Source organism: Tamandua tetradactyla, chromosome 4 (genome assembly GCF_023851605.1).
Source record: "Tamandua tetradactyla isolate mTamTet1 chromosome 4, mTamTet1.pri, whole genome shotgun sequence".
NCBI classification, from domain to species: Eukaryota; Metazoa; Chordata; class Mammalia; order Pilosa; family Myrmecophagidae; genus Tamandua; species Tamandua tetradactyla.
Window position 1 is genome coordinate 18,966,831 of NC_135330.1, and position 20,045 is coordinate 18,986,875.

Below are 20,045 nucleotides of genomic sequence, written 5' to 3' on the forward strand. Positions count from 1 at the left end.
CAGATCAAAAATGAGGGAAATGTTAAAAAATAAATGGCCTCTTCAAAATGCCATGTTCCTACAAACGGACATTTGCACACCAATGTTTACAGCAGCATCATTTACAATTGCCAAGAGATGGAAACAGCCCAAATGTCCACCAACAGAGGAGTGGCTAAACAAGCTGCAGTATATACATAGGATGGAATATCATGCAGCTATAAGACAATAAAGTTATGAAGCATGTAACAACATGGATGGACCTTAAGGACATTATGCTGATTGACATTAGCCAGAAATAAAAGGACAAATACTGTATGGTCTCACTGCTATGAACTAACATTAATGAATGAACTTGGATAATTTCACTTAAGAACCGAGGTCATTAGGAGATAGAATAGGGTAGATATTGGATAACTGGAGCTGAAGGGATACAGACTGTGCAACAGGACTGATTGTAAAAATTCAGAAGTGGATAGCACAGTAATACCTGATTGTAGCACAACAATGTTTAAGTACAATGAATGAAGCTGATGAGAATGATAGAGGGAGGAGGGCTGGAGGCACATATGAAACCAGAAGGAAAGACAGACAATAAAGATTGTGCTGGTATAATCTAGGAATGCCTAGAGTATACAATGATAGTGACTAAATGCACAAATTAAAAAATATTTTTGCATGACAAAGAACAAAGGAATGTCAATATTGCAGGGTGTTGAAAATATAATATTCATTCATACTTTAAAACTTCAACTTCAGTTTGAGACTAAAGCAAAAAAAGTTTATTTGGTACAAAATTTGTATTTTGACTAGTGCATTTCCTAATATAACTTAATATGGACAGGTTAACTGAACATCATAAGTACACGGAACCTTGAACAAGGCATGAGATTTTGTAGGTTTGTCCAGTGTGATGCACTGATAAATTCCAGAGTGATTTGAACAGTGAATAAAGAAGTATTTGCAAAGTTCCCTTGGGGAGAAGGGCAAGAAAGGGGGAAAATTCAACTTCCCCATGGAGAATTCCTGATATTCTTGCAAGCAGTGGAGACAACCAAATCAATAGGTCGAGCCCTCGATCTTGGGGTTTGTTCATATGAAACTTATCCCCACAAAGGATAGGCTAAGCCTATTAAAAACTGGGCCTACTCTCTCTCTCAGCCAACACGAAAAGCAAACTCACTGCCCTCCCCCTCTCTACGTGGGACATGACTCCCAGGGGTATAAACCTTCCTAGCAACGTGGGACAGAAATCCTAGAATGAGCTGGGACTCAGTATCAAAGGATTGAGAAAACCTTCTCGACCAAAAGGGGGAAGAGAGAAATGAGACAAAATAAAGTGTCGGTGGCTGAGAGATTTCAAACAGAGTCAAGAGGTTATCCTGGAGGTTATTCTTACGCATTATATAGATATCCCCTTTTTAGTTTAAGGTATATTATATAAGAGGCTAGAGGGAAGTGCCTGAAACTGTAGAGCTGTGCTCCAGTAGCCATGTTTCTTGAAAATGTTTGTATAATGACACAGCTTTAGCAATGGGACTGTATGATTGTGAAAACCTTGTGTCTGATGCTCCTTTTATCTATGGAATGGGCAGGTGAGTAAAAAAATATGGATTAAAAATAAATAAATAATTGGGGGAACAAATGTTAAAATAAATCGAGTAGATTAAAATCTAGTGATCAATGAAAGGGAGTGAGTGGTAAGGGGTATAGAAAAAAATAGAGGGAACAAAGGTTAAAATACACTGTGTAGTGTAGATGGAAATACTAGAGGTCAATGAGAGGGAGGAGTAAAGGGTATGGTATGTATGAGCTTTTTCTTATTATTTCTTTTTCTGGAGTGAAGCAAATGCTCTAAAAAATGATCATGGTGATGAATATACAACTATGTGATGATACTGTGAGCCATTAATTATACACCAAGTATGGAATGTTCATATATTGAAAATATTTGTGTTTATATGTCGTTTTGTCAATTTAAAAAAAAGCCACAGTCCTGAAAAACAAGAATAATTTAAGAACTGCTACAGATTAAAGATTAAAGAGATATGACAACTGAATATGAATAAACGCATCATCTTGGACTGATTCCTGGACCAGAAAAAAGGATTGCTTTCTTTTGCTAAAAGGACATTAGTTGAACAAATGGTGAAATAAGGGCTGTAGATTGAACAACAGTATTATATCAATGTTAATAAATTGATTATACTAAATGTAGTGTGCTTAAGAGAATGCACTTGTTTCTAGGAAATGCAGCGTAGTACTCAGAGGTTAGGGGCCTTACATCTACAACTTACTCTCAAAACAGCTCAGAAAAAAATTAATAATATGCTTACATATGTATAGATAAACAGAGAATAAGTTAAATGTGGTGAAATGTTAACAATTGGGGAATCTGGTCAAGGGTACATGGCATTTCTTTGAACTATCTGTACAACTTTTCTCTAAATTTGGTATCATTTCAAAATAAGTTTTAAAGCATGGTGTTAGGTGGAAGGCATGGAGGTGCCTTTTCCAGACCCAGGTACTTACCTCGCCTTGGGTGAGGAAGTTGGCCATCAGTGCTCCTTTCACTGCATTCTCCATAACACAATCTGAGAAGATAATGAGTGGAGATTTGCCTCCAAGCTCCAGGGTAACAGGTTTAATTCTTTTAGCTGACATCTCCATGATCTTAGAAAACAAGAACAAAGGAATTCAAAAGTAATTTAATCTGAATTAGATCACAGGTTAGGTTAACTAGACCCTAAAGCTACAAAGTCATCTTGAAGTGTGTATGACCTGCAGCCTGAATGTTGTCCATAGAATCTGCTCTTCAAATTATCCTGTTACAGATAACTGAAGAAAACATGGAGAACTACACTGGCGTTCTAAAGTGGAAATTCAATCAAAAAATACTGTCGATCTATATGACTATCATCGAAACAAACTTTTTTGTATTGTACTTACTGTGCTTAAGGCTGAAAGAGCTCAAAGCACAAATTAAGGTCAAAATAATGAAACTGAAATAAACAGAGAAAATATCTTTCTTCTGAGGTAGCTGCTATACATGATTTAAATCACCAAATGATAAAGTGACAGTTCAGGCCCCTTGCCCTCTCAGACTCATAGGCAGGAGATGATGACTTCCATCTACTTTCATTTGGCCTAACACAAATCTACTGTTTTATTCACCTCCACTGTGCTCCCTTACCCCCTTTGTACTTTGAAAGTAAACTTTAGACCTTTGCCCAATAATACCTACTGCCCTCTTCCCAATATAAGCAAGTTAAAATCAGATGATAAGCCTCTCAAATATAATTCAGGAAGGACTGACTTAGCCATATTTAGATAGCTATCTGTATTAACCAATATTGGTTTTATCCTCACCTTTGTGCCAGTGGGCACACTTCCAGTGAAAGAGACTTTGGCCACATCACGATGCTGACACAGAAGCTGGCCTGTGGCAGCCCCTCCTTGCACCACATTGAAGAGCCCAGGTGGCACACCAGCCTCAGTGTAGATTTCAGCCAGCAGCAATGCAGAGACAGGCGTGAAGGGAGAAGGTTTAAAGACCATGGCGTTACCTGCATAAATCCAAGACACAAACATAAAAGACATTCTAAGACTCTCTGAGGACCAAACTAGAGGATAATTCACAAACAACTCCAACTCTTTCCTGCTCCACCATCAAATCCAAATCCTTGACCCAAACTGTTTAAGTAAGCATACCTTGTTCTTTCCACGTTGGTTTCTCTCATTAAACAAACTCCCAACCATGTACATGTCCAGTCATGAACAATAATACCTTACTCTTGCATATCTAGGCCTTTTCACATGTACTGTCTTATTTAAACCTTGCAACAGCGCTAGGAAGTATGTATGACTATCCCATTTTATAACAGATGAAACTGAAGACCAGAAAGGTTAATTTGATGAGGACCCCAAAAGTTGGGGACTTAATTCTATCCCTATTTTTTCTCCTCTATCACACCTTCCTCTCACACAAGAATATTCCAAAACAAGAATATGAAATGGCAACAGGAAAAAGCATTATTTCAATACAGTATCCTAAATGGTGATGTCTTTTTTAAAAATTTTTTAATTATTTTTTAAATATACCAAACACAAACATTATTAACATAAGATCATTCCGTTCTACATACATAATCAGTAATTCACATTATCATCACATAGTTGCATATTCATCATTATGATCATTTCTTAGAACATTCGCATCAATTCAGAAAAAGAAATAAAAAGAAAACAGAAAAAAATTCATACACACCATACCCCCTTACCCGTCCCTTTCATTGATCACTAGCATTTCAATCTACAAAATTTATTTTAACATTTGTTCCCCCTATTATTTATTTTTATTCCGTATGTTTTACTCATCTGTTAATAAGGTAGCTAAAAGGAGCGTCAGACTTAGTGTTTAACATGAGTTCTTAGTTAAGACTATCATACCATATTTTAGTCGTTGGGTTGTTTTGTGGGGTTTTTAAAAAAAAAACAAAGGAGCATCAGACACAAGGTTTTCACAATCACTCAGTCACATTGTGAAAGCTACATCATTATACAATCATCTTCAAGAAAGATGGCTATTGGAACACAGCTCTACATTTTCAGGCAGTTCCCTCCATCACTTCTTGACTAACAAGGTGATACCTATTTAATGTGTAAGAATAACCTCCAGGATAACGTCTCGACTCTGTTTGGAATCTCTCAGCCATTGATACTTTATTTTGTCTCATTTCTCTCTTCCCCCTTTTGGTCGAGAAGGTTTTCTCAATTCCTTGATGCTGGTGATGTCTTTTTAACATTACAGTTTTTTCTAAGATATTAACAGTCTACTTTTCCCACAGATTCTGCTTTCAAAAGTATAAGAAAACTGCATTAAGTCCATCAGCAAAAGACTCCCTGATGGAAGCCTCGTTTCTCTTAACACATAAATGAAAGGTGAAGTCTATTTTCTGCTTCCCAAATGAAGTGAAACTACTAAGTGCTTTCTCCTATATAGAAATTTTTGATGCAGGAAGGAAAAACAAACTTCAGAGTAGCATAAATCTAATTCAATTTGACAGTAAAAATAAGATCTCCAATTCCAAAATTAGCTTTTTCCATTTCCAAATACAAATATAAAATAAAATATTTATTTAAATAGACAGATAAAATACGGAATATTATGTAACCTAAACTGTAAGCAAATTTAAGAGGGACGTCAGAGCTGGAATAGAACTGTGTCCTCGTCCTCTGCATCTTTATATACCTGATTGTAGGTCCCTTCTGATTTGAAGTGTGTGTGTGTGTGTGTGTGTGTGTGTGTGTGTGTAGATGAGGGTTAGAGAATGGGGAGAGAACAGATGGCTCACAAAGAGGAATTCATTCTTACCACAAGCTAAAGCTGGAGCTGACTTCCAACAGGCAATCTGAAAGGGGTAGTTCCATGCTCCTATGCCCACACATACCCCAAGTGGTTCTCTTCTGGTATAACCAAAGGATCCACCTGAGAGCTGGATGTGTTCACCTAAAGGGAGAACAGAGGAGAAAAGAAAAATGCAGTTCTGTCTTACTCAGGATTTCACCAACACGTTCTTACATTGTACCCAGCCCCCTCTTCAGTGCAATGTGCGCCCCTCTGCCCCCATTCCTTTTCATTCAGTTATTCTTACGCCAGTCTGCACACAGGACTACACAGTGAATCTCATTTATCCTTCAAATTCATGTTCATCCAACTTACTTTAATCCTCTAAAGATGTACTAAGGCTCTACTGGATAAATTAGATGACATGGACAAATGAAATACACAAATTACCAAAACCAACTCTGGAAGAAATAAAATCTGACCCAGATAATATTAAGTGTCAACAAGAAAATGGAGAAATCAGAATCCCTTTACACTGCTGGTGGGAAAGTAAAATAATATGAAAAATTGTCTAGCCGTTCCTCAAAAGGTTAAACAAGAGTTACCATTTTACCCAGTAAATCCATTCATATACACCAAACACAAATGAAAACGTATGCCCACACAAAAACTTGTATGCAAATACTCACTCATAAGAGCCAAAAGTGGAAACAATCCAAATGTTTACCAATTGATAAATGGATAAACCAAATATGGTATATACTATATTTGGAATATACAACTGAATACTATTCAGCCATAAAAAGGAATAAAGTGCCGATACATGCTACGTGAACAAACCCTGCAACATTATACTAAAGAAAGCAGTCACAAAAGACCACATATTCTCCTCAGTGATGTCATTAACATGGCACCATAAACAGCTATATACTGCTGAAAACCTCTCTCCAGAGATTCAGTGAAAGAAAAGGACAATTTTCACTTGCCCAGAACTCTGAAGGAAGATATAAACTGGAGAAGGATCCCACAAATACTAAATCAAAGAAAAATATTAGGTAGGAAACTTCCATTCCAAACTGGCCTGCCCTCTCCCCTTGGTCACACACACCTTGGGAAGTGCACAGAGGCAGTAGCTGGGATCCCTGCCACCTCCCACCAGGGACACAGACTATAAAATCTCTCACAGCAGTAAGACAGATTCCAACCTATATCCAGACACAGACTCAAGCCCACAGGAATCCATGGCAGGACTTAAGCCATGGGAGTTGACAATACAAAAGGGCAGCTAGGAGGAATTTTCAGAGATGGAGGATCAGGGAGGAAATCGCAAAATCTTCCCTAATAGCACACAAAAGTCAGACAGAAACTACCCTAATCAACTGTTTGGAGAACAAGAGGACAGAGGAAGACATTTCAAGGCCCAGGTCACAGAGGGACAAAGAGTATGAGGACACATGAACAGAGACTGGGTATCCAGCCTTGGGTCCTGGTGCCCGTTTCCCACCCTTGAAGAAAACAGCAACAGGAGACCTGATTCTTGCCTGGGAGATGGCTGCAGACTGGGGCAGTGAAGAAATCCACCGCCACAATTACATTAGGAGGCACAGCCACATGCTGAGCCAGATTTTGGCCAACAAAGTGAGTGTACAGGAACCCTACAGTTTCAACCCGACCTGATCGGATGTTGCTGGAGCTCTAGAAAGTAAACAGCTTCTCATGACAATTAAGTCACCAAATAGTACCATCTACTGGGAAAGCCAGAAAGTACAGGGGAATTGCAGACCTTTTCAGAACCTCTCCAGATCCTATCTATCCCAGGCCCATCAGAGCTGGTTTACATTCCCTGCACAGGTACCCAGCCCTGTTTTAGTTGAGAAACACAGATAAACCAACTGTCAAAGCAGGGGCCTTGTACAAACCCAGATCTTGCTGGCCTGTAAAAAGCAGAGCACTCCTGGACCAGCTGTTGACTGGGAAATTTGAATTTCTCAGTCTCCTAGCCTGAGGTCTTTCCACCCAGAAGCTTGGGAATCACCTGACACACTGTGCCCACAGGCAGAGTCTCATCAAGGTGCACTGGGCTCTTCCCTCAGAGTCAGCAACTTCCAATACACATGGAGACCTGTGGCCTTGACTGGATCGTTGCTTGGCTGGTTCCCAGCCCAGTGGGATGCCACAGTTGGGGAGAGGTGGGCTTATGGGGAAGAGGCAGCCCAAAAGCACCACCCACTAGGAAAACAGAGAAAGTGTATTCTGGCAAACAGTGTTTCTGCCCAGACACTAATGGATTTCAGAAAAGGACTCCACCTCCTGTGTGAGGTCCTAGCCCTGGTTTGGCTGGGAATAACTGTCAAAACAAGTGCTAAGGGAAACTCAACACAAACTCGAGCAACTACAAAATCTTAGATGAGCAAGGGAAATCAACTTTCAAAATAATCATATCAAGATAATCAAATGCCAAGAAACGAAAAAAAGTCACAAAGCACACTAAGACTCAAGATTTCATGGCCAAGCCAAAAGATCAAATTAAAAAGCTGGAGGAGACAGAATCTGGAACTAATCAAAGATATTTCAATAAATCTCCTAAAAAACTTCAATGAGTTGGCTAAAGAGATGCAGGATATCAAGACGATACTAGAAGAGTATAAAGCAGAATTTGAAAGAATAAACTTAAAAATAGCAGATACCACAGATCAAATTTAAAATATGCTAGAAATACACAACATCACATTTGAAGAAACAAAAGAAAGAATCAGTGGACTAGAGGACAGAGAAACCAAATGTGAATGCATATAATAATAAATGGTGAAAAGTACAAAAATTTGAATTGGATTTCAGGGAAATTATTGACAACATGAACACACATACAAGAATCATAGGTGCCACAGAAGGAAAAGAGTAAAGAGCTAGGAAGATTATTTGAGGAGATAACTAGGGAAATTTTCCTAACCCTTACAAAAGACATAAATATGCAAATAAAGAAGCCCAATGTACTCCAAACAGAATAAATCCAAACAGACCTACTCCAAGACACATAGTAATTAGACCATCAAATGTGCAAGAGGAGAGATTCCTGAAAGCAGCAACAGAAAAGCAAATCACCACATACAAGGGAAGCCACATAAGACTAAGCGTTGACATCTAACTGGGCACCATGGAGGCACTGTGGTATGATATACTTAAGATTCTGAAAGAAAAACTGCAAGTCAAGAATTCTTTTTCCAGCAAAGCTGTCCTTCAAAAGTGAGGGAGAATTTAAAATATTAACAGATGAGCAAATGGTGACAGAATCTGTTAACAGGAGACTTGCCCTCCAAGAAATACTAAAGGGAGTTGTGTCAGCTGGGGGAAAAAAAAAAAAAGACAGTAGAGAGAGGTCTGGATGAAGACACAGAACTGAAGAGTTACTAAGGGAAACAAAAGATAAAAACAGAAAAAAATAGATCTGACAAATAAAAACCAAAGGATAAGATGACTGAATCAGGAAATGCCTTTACAATAGTAACTCTGATGTTAACAAATTAAATTCCCCAATTAAAAAACAAAGATTGGCAGAATGAATTTAAAAATATGATACATCTATATGCTGTTTACAAGAGACTCATCTTAGACCCAAAGATAGAAGTAGGCTGAAAGTTAAAGAATGGCAAAAGATACTTTACCCAAGTAACAACCAAAAGGAAGCAAGTGAAGCTATAATAATATCAAAAAAATTGGCTATAAATGTAAAGATGGCATAAGAGACAAGGAAGGACACTATATACTGATAAAAGGGGCAATTCAGTAAGAAGAACTAACAATCATTAATGTTTATGTACCCAGTAAAGGAGCTCCAGACTACATGAGCAAACACTGGAAAACTGAAGGAAGCAATAAATGTTTCTACAATAATAATAGGAGACCTCAACACACCTCTCTCTTCTATAGATAGAAAACCAGAGAGGATCAATAAGGAAAAAGAGAACCTAAATAATATGATAAATGAATTAGACCCAGTAAACATATATAGACCGTTGCACCCTAAAACAGTAAGTACCATATACATTCCTCTCAAGTACTCCTAGAACATTCTCCAGGACAGATCACATGTTGGGGCACAAAACTCATCTTAATAATCTTAAAAAGATTTAAATTGTTCAAAGCACTTTCTCTGATCATAATGGAATGATGCTGGAAATCAATAACCACTGAAGAACTGGAACTTTAACAGATAAATGGAGGTTAAACAACACATGCTTAAACAATCAGTGGGTCAAAGAAGAAAATGCAAGAGAAACCAGTTAATATCTTGAGACACATGAAAATGAGACTACAACATGCAAAACTTATGGGGCGTAGTGAAGGTAGCACTGAGAGGGGAATTTATAGCTCTAAATGCCCACATTAAAGGGGAAGAATGAGCTAAAACCAAAGCGCTAACTAAACAACTGAAGAAACTAAAGACAGAGCAGCAAACTAATCTCAAAGCATTAGAAGAGCAGAAATAACAAAGACTAAAATGGAAATAAATTAATTGGAGACCAAAAAATAATAGAGAAAACCAATGAAACCAAAAGTTGGCTCTTTGAGAGGATCAACAAGATGGAAAAAAAAAACCTTAGCTAGACTGACAAAATCAAAGAGAGAAGATGCAAATAAAAAATCAGAGCTCTGGAGCCCCAGCAGAACAGGTGAGCAAGATAACTGCGCATTTTGTGAACATTGGAGTTTCTCTGTTCGGCCAGCATTCTAGAGACTTTTGGCTCTTTAAGAAAGCCTCAAAGAGAGAAACCATTTCCAGATCCAAGCCCCAGGACCTCTGACTGGAACAGCTACTAGGGGAGTAGAAACGATACAGAACAGCTCCCGGAGCCAGGACAGAGATCAAGAAGACAGCGTACCACATTCTGGAACGGCTGACTGGCTGGGAGAACCCGCTCCAGTGAGATTGCCGAGGGGCGCGGGCTTCTCCGGGCGAGGCGGCAAGCGGCCAGAGTCCCTCCCCTCCTCCTTCCCGGGCCAGCTGGCAGAATTGGGTAGGTGGTCCACTCAAGCCACGGCGGCTGGCGCCCCCACCATGCGTGGCGCCCCGGACCAACTGAGAGAATTGGATCGGAAATCCCCAGGCCAGGGAGAACGGTGACCGGGGGGGTCCTTCCAAACACGTGACTCCCCGGTCCGGCTGGGAACGGTGCACTCTCCCGGGCCACCGCGGCTGGCGCCCTCCCGCCACACTTGGTGCCCCGGGCCGACTGGGAAATTCGGACGGGCGTTCTCCCGGGCTGCGGCGGCCGACGACCCTCCCCGCGTTCGGACCCCCGGGCCGGCTGGCACTCTTCCAAGCTGCTTCGGCTGGCGAACCTCCCCAACGGCGAGGGTTTTCCAAAGTTAAAGGACCCACAGCACCTTTTACGGGTGGGGCCCACAGACAAACGTGTGCCATGAGCGCCACCTACTGGGAAGGATAAGAAAAACAGAACCCAGAGATTTCACAGAAAAATCTTTCAACCTGTTGGGTCCAACACCCAGGGAAATCTGACTAAATGCCCAGACGCCAGCAGAAGATAACGGATCACGCTCAGAAAATTAAAAATATGGCCCAGTCAAAGGAACAAACCAATAGTTCAAATGAGATACAGCAGCTGAGACAACTAATGCTGAATATACAAACAGAAATGGAAAACCTCTTCAAAAACAAAATTGATAAATTGAGGGAGGACATGAAGAAGACATGGGCTGAACAAAAAGAAGAAATAGAAAAACTGAAAAAAATCACAGAGCTTATGGAAGTGAAGGATAAAGTAGAAAAGATGGAAAAAACAATGGATACCTACAATGATAGATTCAAAGAGACAGAAGATAGAATTAGTGATTTGGAGGATGGAACATCTGAATTCCAAAAAGAAAGAGAAACTATCGGCAAAAGAATGGAAAAATTTGAACAGGGTATCAGGGAACTCAAGGACAATATGAACCGCACAAATATACGTGTTGTGGGTGTCCCAGAAGGAGAAGAGAAGGGAAAAGGAGGAGAAAAACTAATGGAAGAAATTATCACTGAAAAATTCCCAACTCTTATGAAAGACCTAAAATTACAGATTCAAGAAGTGTAGCGCACCCCAAAGAGATTAGACCCAAATAGGCGTTCTCCAAGACACTTACTAGTTAGAATGTCAGAGGTCAAAGAGAAAGAGAGGATCTTGAAAGCAGCAAGAGAAAAACAATCCATCACATATAAGGGAAACCCAATAAGGCTGTGGAGATTTCTCAGCAGAAACCATGGAAGCTAGAAGACAGTGGGATGATATATTTAAATTACTAAAAGAGAAAAACTGCCAACCAAGACTCCTATATCCAGCAAAATTGTCCTTCAAAAATGAGGGAGAAATTAAAACATTCTCAGACAAAAATTCACTGAGAGAATTTGTGACCAAGAGACCAGCTCTACAAGAAATACTAAAGGGAGCACTAGAGTCAGATACGAAAAGAGAGAAGAGAGAGGTATGGAGAAGAGCGTAGAAAGAAGGAAAGTCAGATATGATATATATAATACAAAAGGCAAAATGGTAGAGGAAAATATTATCCAAACAGTAATAACACTTATATTAGTTAGGGTTCTCTAGAGAAACAGAATCAACAGGGAACACTTGCAAATATAAAATTTATGCAAGTGTCTCACGTGACCGTAGGAACGCAGAGTCCAAAATCCACAGGGCAGGCTGTGAAGCCGATGACTCCAATGGATGGCCTGGACGAACTCCACAGGAGAGGCTCACCAGCCAAAGCAGGAATGGAACCTGTCTCCTCTGAGTCCTCCTTAAAAGGCTTCCCATGATTGGATTTAGCATCACTAATTGCAGAAGACACTCCCCTTTGGCTGATTACAAATGGAATCAGCTGTGGATGTAGCTGACGTGATCATGACCTAATCCTATGAAATGTCCTCATTGCAACAGACAGGCCAGCGCTTGCCCAATCAGATGAACAGGTACCACAACTTGGCCAAGTTGACACCTGTCCCTAACCATGACAACACTAAATGTTAATGGACTGAATTCCCCAATCAAAAGACATAGACTGGCAGAATGGATTAAAAAACAGGATCCTTCTATATGCTGTCTACAGGAAACACATCTTAGACCCAAAGATAAACATAGGTTGAAAGTGAAAGGTTGGGAAAAGATATTTCAGGCAAATAACAACCAGAAAAGAGCAGGAGTGGCTATACTAATATCCAACAAATTAGACTTCAAATGTAAAACAGTTAAAAGAGACAAAGAAGGACACTATATACTAATAAAAGGAACAATTAAACAAGAAGACATAAAAATCATAAATATTTATGCACCGAACCAGAATGCCCCAAAATACGTGAGGAATACACTGCAAACACTGAAAAGGGAAATAGACACAAATACCATAATAGTTGGAGACTTCAATTCCCCACTCTCATCTATGGACAGAACATCTAGACAGAGGATCAATAAAGAAATAGAGAATCTGAATATTACTATAAATGAGCTAGACTTAACAGACATTTATAGGACATTACATTCCACAACAGCAGGATACACCTTTTTCTCAAGTGCTCATGGATCATTCTCAAAGATAGACCATATGCTGGGTCACAAAGCAAGTCTTAACAAATTTAAACAGATTGAAATCATACACAACACTTTCTCGGATCATAAAGGAATGAAGTTGGAAATCAATAATAGGCGGACTGCCAGAAAATTCACAAATACGTGGAGGCTCAACAACACACTCCTAAACAACAGGTGGGTCAAAGAAGACATTGCAAGAGAAATTAGTAAATACCTCGAGGCAAATGAAAATGAAAACACAACATATCAAAACTTATGGGACACAGCAAAGGCAGTGCTAAGAGGGAAATTTATTGCCCTAAATGCCTATATCAGAAAAGAAGAAAAGGCAAAAATGCAGGAATTAACTGTCCACTTGGAAGAACTGGAGAAAGAACAGCAAGCTAATCCCAAAGCAAGCAAAAGGAAAGAAATAACAAAGATTACAGCAGAAATAAATGAAATTGAAAACATGAAAACAATAGAGAAAATCAATGAGACCAGAAGTTGGTTCTATGAGAAAATCAATAAGATTGATGGGCCCTTAGCAAGATTGACAAAAAGAAGAAGAGAGAGGATACAAATAAATAAGATCAGTAATGGAAGAGGAGACATAACTACTGACCTCACAGAAATAAAGGAGGTAATAACAGGATACTATGAACAACTTTACGCTAATAAATACAACAATTTAGAGGAAATGGATGGGTTCCTGGAAAGACATGAACAACCAACTTTGACTCAAGAAGAAATAGATGACCTCAACAAACCAATCACAAGTAAAGAAATTGAATTAGTCATTCAAAAGCTTCCTAAAAAGAAAAGTCCAGGACCAGACGGCTTCACATGTGAATTCTATCAAACATTCCAGAAAGAATTAGTACCAACTCTGCTCAAACTCTTCAAAAAAATCGAAGTGGAGGGAAAACTACCTAATTCATTCTACAAAGTCAACATCACCCTCATACCAAAACCAGGCAAAGATATTACAAAAAAGAAAACTACAGACCAATCTCTCTAATGAATACAGATGCAAAAATCCTCAATAAAATTCTAGCAAATCGTATCCAACAACACATTAAAAGAATTATACATCATGACCAAGTAGGATTCATCCCAGGTATGCAAGGATGGTTCAACATAAGAAAATCAATTAATGTAATACACCATATCAACAAATCAAAGCAGAAAAATCACATGATCATCTCAATTGATGCAGAGAAGGCATTTGACAAGATTCAACATCCTTTCCTGTTGAAAACACTTCAAAAGATAGGAATACAAGGGAACGTTCTTAAAATGATAGAGGGAATATATGAAAAACCCACAGCTAATATCATCCTCAATGGGGAAAAATTGAAAACTTTCCCCCTAAGATCAGGAACAAGACAAGGATGTCCACTATCACCACTATTATTCAACATTGTGCTGGAGGTTGTAGCCAGAGCAATTAGACAAGAAAAAGAAATACAAGGCATCAAAATTGGAAAGGAAGAAGTAAAACTATCACTGTTTGCAGACGATATGATACTATACGTCGAAAACCCGGAAAAATCCACAACAAAACTACTAGAGCTAATAAATGAGTACAGCAAAGTAGCAGGTTACAAGATCAACATTCAAAAATCTGTAGCATTTCTATACACTAGCAATGAACAAGCGGAGGGGGAAATCAAGAAACGAATCCCATTTACAATTGCAACTAAAAGAATAAAATACCTAGGAATAAATTTAACTAAAGAGACAAAAAATCTATATAAAGAAAACTACAAAAAACTGCTAAAAGAAATCACAGAAGACCTAAATAGATGGAAGGGCATACCGTGTTCATGGATTGGAAGACTAAATATAGTTAAGATGTCAATCCTACCTAAATTGATTTACAGATTCAATGCAATACCAATCAAAATTCCAACAACTTATTTTTCAGAAATAGGAAAACCAATAAGCAAATTTATCTGGAAGGGCAGGGTGCCCCGAATTGCTAAAAACATCTTGAGGAAAAAAAACGAAGCTGGAGGTCTTGCACTGCCTGACTTTAAGGCATATTATGAAGCCACAGTGGTCAAAACAGCATGGTATTGGCATAAAGATCGATATATTGACCAATGGAATCGAATAGAGTGCTCAGATATAGACCCTCTCATCTATGGACATTTGATCTTTGATAAGGCAGTCAAGCCAACTCACCTGGGACAGAACAGTCTCTTCAATAAATGGTGCCTACAGAACTGGATGTCCATATGTAAAAGAATGAAAGAAGACCCGTATCTCACACCTTATACAAAAGTTAACTCAAAATGGATCAAAGATCTAAACATCAGGTCTAAGACCATAAAACAGTTAGAGGAAAATGTAGGGAGATATCTTATGAATCTTACAACTGGAGGCGGTTTTATGGACCTTAAACCTAAAGCAAGAGCACTGAAGAAAGAAAGAAATAAATGGGAGCTCCTCAAAATTAAACACTTTTGTGCATCAAAGAACTTCATCAAGAAAGTAGAAAGACAGCCTACACAATGGGAGACAATATTTGGAAATGACATATCAGATAAAGGTCTAGTATCCAGAATTTATAAAGAGATTGTTCATCTCAACAACAAAAAGACAGCCAACCCAATTACAAAATGGGAAAAAGACTTGAACAGACACCTACCAGAAGAGGAAATACGGATGGCCAAGAGGCACATGAAGAGATGCTCAATGTCTCTGGCCATTAGAGAAATGCAAATCAAAACCACAATGAGATATCATCTCACACCCACCAGAATGGCCATTATCAACAAAACAGAAAATGACAAGTGCTGGAGAGGATGTGGAGAAAGAGGCACACTTATCCACTGTTGGTGGGAATGTCAAATGGTGCAGCCACTGTGGAAGGCAGTTTGGCGGTTCCTCAAAAAGCTGAATATAGAATTGCCATACGACCCAGCAATACCATTGCTGGGTATCTACTCAAAGGACTTAAGGGCAAAGACACAAATGGACATTTGCACACCAATGTTTATAGCAGCGTTATTTACAATTGCAAAGAGATGGAAACAGCCAAAATGTCCATCAACAGAAGAATGGCTAAACAAACTGTGGTATATACATACGGTGGAATATTATGCAGCTTTAAGACAAGATAAACTTATGAAGCATGTAATAACATGGATGGACCTAGAGAGTATTATGCTGAGTGAGTCCAGCCAAAAACTAAAGGACAAATACTGTATGGTCCCACGGATGTGAACAGACATTCGAGAATAAACTTGAAATATGTCATTGGTAACAGAGTCCAGCCAGAGATAGAAACAGGGTAAGATAATGGGTAATTGGAGCTGAAGGGATACAGACTGTGCAACAGGACTAGATACAAAAACTCAAAAATGGATAGCACAATAATACCTAATTGTAAAGTAATCATGTTAAAACACTGAATGAAGCTGCATCTGAGCTATAGGGTTTTTTTTTTTCGTTTTTTTTTTAACTATTATTACTACTTTTATTTCTTTTCTCTATATTAACATTCTATATCTTTTTCTGTTGTGTTGCTAGTTCCTCTAAACCGATGCAAATGTACTAAGAAACGATGATCATGCATCTATGTGATGATGTTAAGAATTACTGATTGCATATGTAGAATGGTATGATTTCTAAATGTTGTGTTAATTTCTTTTTTTTTTTCCGTTAATAAAAAAAAAACACTGAATGAAGCTGCATCTGAACTACAGGTTTTTTTTTTTTTTACTATTATTATTACTTTTATTTTTTTTCTCTATATTAATATTCTATATCTTTGTCTGTTGTGTTGCTAGTTCTTCTAAACTGATGCAAATGTACTAAGAAACGATGATCATGCATCTATGTGATGATGTTAAGAATTACTGATTGCATATGTAGAATGGTATGATTTCTAAATGTTGGGTTAATTTCTTTTTTTCTGTTAATTAATAAAAAAAAAAGAAAGAAAGAAACATTAGAAACCCCCCCAAAAAAAATCTGAAATGTGAGGAGTCAATACCATGGACCACAAAGAAAATTCTGTTTAAATCATTAGAGGATACTATGAACAACTGTATGCCAACAAACTAGACTACTTAGATGAAATGGACAATTTCCTAGAAACACATGGATAATCTATACTGACTTGAGAAGAAATACAAGACGTATCTTGGGACTTCCAGGAAGATGGCCAACTAGAGTAGCTCGAGATTAGCCTTGCTCCACGGAAAAGTTAGAGAAGGGAAAGGAGGGAGACTGAGGCAGCAATTTGGGAGTGCAACTGACCTGGAAAAGCCTTCTGCACCACATGCAGCAGCCCTGGTTGCAGAGGGTGAGGAAATGAGAGGCAGAAAACTGGAGCCTGGTACAGAGGCACAGAGCTGCAGAGCCCATGGGAGTGCTTGGTCGGGAACATGGGACTAGGAAGTAAGCCAGGCTGCATTCCTTGGGTGTGCTACCCTCACCAGCATAGCCCCATGACTGGCAACTCACCCAGTACGCCTGAACCCCATCATCTGCTCCCATTCCCCACGCTGAAGGTGCCCCCACTCCACCAGCCCCCAGTGTACATATCTGCCTCACACCCTGACCCCAAGCGCAGCCCAACCCACCTCTCCTGCACCCATCCTGAGCACTACCTCCCGCCCCGCCCCATTCCTTGTAGGCTGTTGCCAGAGCATAAAGGTTGTAGGCATTAACCTCCATACCTAGGCTACCTCCGCCCCCTCTCATAGTATCACACAGCCTCACCCCGCCCTCCCTGAGCTCAGAGCATCCATTTACGGCACTCCCAGGCCCACACATACACATGGTCCCCCAATCACATCATTCAACTCTGGGAACCACACTTTACAGCAGTCCTAGAACCACGCAAGTGCACAGCTCTCAGCCATACTTCCCAGTTCTGAGAAAGTACCAACCTGCGCTACCAGATCACATCTGCCCCCAATCCACAAAGGCGCAATGCCGACCTGCTGCCGCAGCTCTACACATGCACACAGGGACCCATGCCTTAGACCAGTGCAAACCAGTGTTACACCCCCCCCAGACTGGTGCACCATACAGCTACATCCTCCTTGGCTGCTGGGCACCCACACTCACAAGCATCAGTGTAACATCCCCAACCTGCACCTATACCTGTCTTGAAGCAAACCACCGTACTGAGTGCTCCACCCGTGCCCTGCTCCCTGATGTACAACCATCCTGAAAACACAAAGCCTTAGACTACTGAAAGAAATCAACACCCAAAGTAAATCAATCAAGATATTTACATGCCGGGCGGGCCACGGTGGCTCAGGAGGCAGAGTTCTTGCCTGCCATGCCAGAGACCCAGGTTCAATTCCCGATGCCTGCCCATGCAAGTAAAAAAAAGAAAGATATTTACATGCCACGAAGACAGCAGAAGATAACTAAGCACATCACAATGCAGACAAATATTGCCCTGCCTAATGACCAAATTAAAACACCCAAGGAGACACAGATGTTGGAACAACTAATCAAAGATGTTCATACAACTCTACTTTATGAAATAAGTGGGCTACCAAATGGCATAAAGGAGATCAAGAAGACAGTAGAACAGCACAAAGAGGAATTTGAAAGAATAAGCAGAAAAAACAGCAGAAATCACAGAGATTAAATACTCTGTTGATCAAATAAAAAACATACTAGAGACACATAACACCAGATTTGAAGAGACAGAAGAAAGAATAAGTGATATAGAGTACAGGACAGGATAACTGACTTCGAAGACTCAAACAGCAAATGGCAAAAAAGATGGAAAAACCTGAATGGGAACTCAGGGAAATGATAAAGAAAACAAAGTGCACAAATATAAGAATCACTGGTGTCCCAGAAAGAGAAGAGGAGTAAAGGGCTACGAAGAGTAGTTGAGGATATAATGGGAGAAAACTTTCCAACCCTCATAAAGGACATAAATATACAAGTCAAAGAAGCCCAAAGAACTCCAAACAGAATAAATCCAAACAGGCCTGCCCTGAGGCACATACTAATCAATCTGTCAAATGTTGAAGAGAAGCAGGGCACAGATTTGAAGAGTACCACTAAGGGTAATTTAAATAATACAAAGAGAAAGAGGGAAAAGAACATATAGATCTGACAAACAAATAAAAAAGATAGTGGAATAAAGAAACGCCTTTTCAGTAATAACTTTGAACATTAACGGACTAAATTTACCATATAAAAGATACAGAGTGGCAGAATGGATTAAGAAACATAATCCAGTTATATGCTGCTTGCAAGAGACCCATCTTAGACACAAGGATACAAATAAATTAAAAGTCAAAGGATAAAAAAAGATTTCCCACGCAAGTCGTACCAAAAGAAAGCTGGAGTAGCTATACTAATATTGGACAAAATAGACTTTAAATGTAAAGATACTGTAAGACACAAAGAAGGCTGCTACCAAAAGGAACAATGTCGTGAAGAATGGAATGATGTGAATGAACATACGGGACATTTGGTGGGACATTTGATGAGACAAAATAAGCCAGAAACAAAAAAACAACAGTGGTATGGTCATCTTTAGAAAATGCTTATAAAAAAACAGGGGCCTAAATTTTAAGTGTTTAGAGCAGACACATTAAGTCTGGAGTGGTGATTATTATTCCTGGATTTTGAAAGGCTGTTTTACATATATAACCTGATAGAGTTAAGAACAAAGCCGAACAGGTTGGAGTTAAAGTAATTCAGAACATAGGAGTAAAGAAAACAGTGTCTATACTGTAGAACAACACCTACTCTTTGAGACCAATGGAAGAAAGGTTTATTTGGTCTGGAACCGAAATTTTCTGTCGTGCATGATCTAATTCACCCTATCTGCATAGCTCATTTGAACAACTGAAATACAGGAAGCACAGATAAGAAGGAAGTCCTTTAATTCTGTATGGATTATCGTAAGGCCTGGAAACATCCTAGTGTATATTAACCAGATAATCAAAAGTATATGCAAAGTCTCCTAAGGGAGGACAGAAAGACTGTAGAACTATTAAACCTTACCATCAGGGAATCCCCTGATACTGTGCAAACTTTATGGACACGCAAATCAATAGGCCATGCCCCAGATCACGAGGCTACTCTTGTGAAGCTTATGTAGGTAGTGGAGAAGTTTAGACTCCCTATAGGTATGCCTAAGAGTTACTTCTGGAGGACCT

The 20,045-nt window shown here is 39.3% G+C and overlaps 1 protein-coding gene across 2 annotated transcripts in view; it reads right to left on the minus strand.

Annotated features, from left to right (window-relative positions):
• Window positions 1-20,045, minus strand: part of ALDH9A1 (aldehyde dehydrogenase 9 family member A1) — a 67,132-nt gene that overhangs the window by 19,243 nt on the left and 27,844 nt on the right. For both annotated transcript variants that reach the window (XM_077156811.1, XM_077156812.1), the window contains exons 4-6: window positions 5,354-5,488; window positions 3,349-3,545; window positions 2,512-2,652 (exon numbers count right to left, since the gene is read on the minus strand). In XM_077156811.1, coding sequence (XP_077012926.1) covers window positions 2,512-2,652; window positions 3,349-3,545; window positions 5,354-5,488 — 473 coding nt within the window. The remainder of the gene's footprint in view (window positions 1-2,511; window positions 2,653-3,348; window positions 3,546-5,353; window positions 5,489-20,045) is intronic.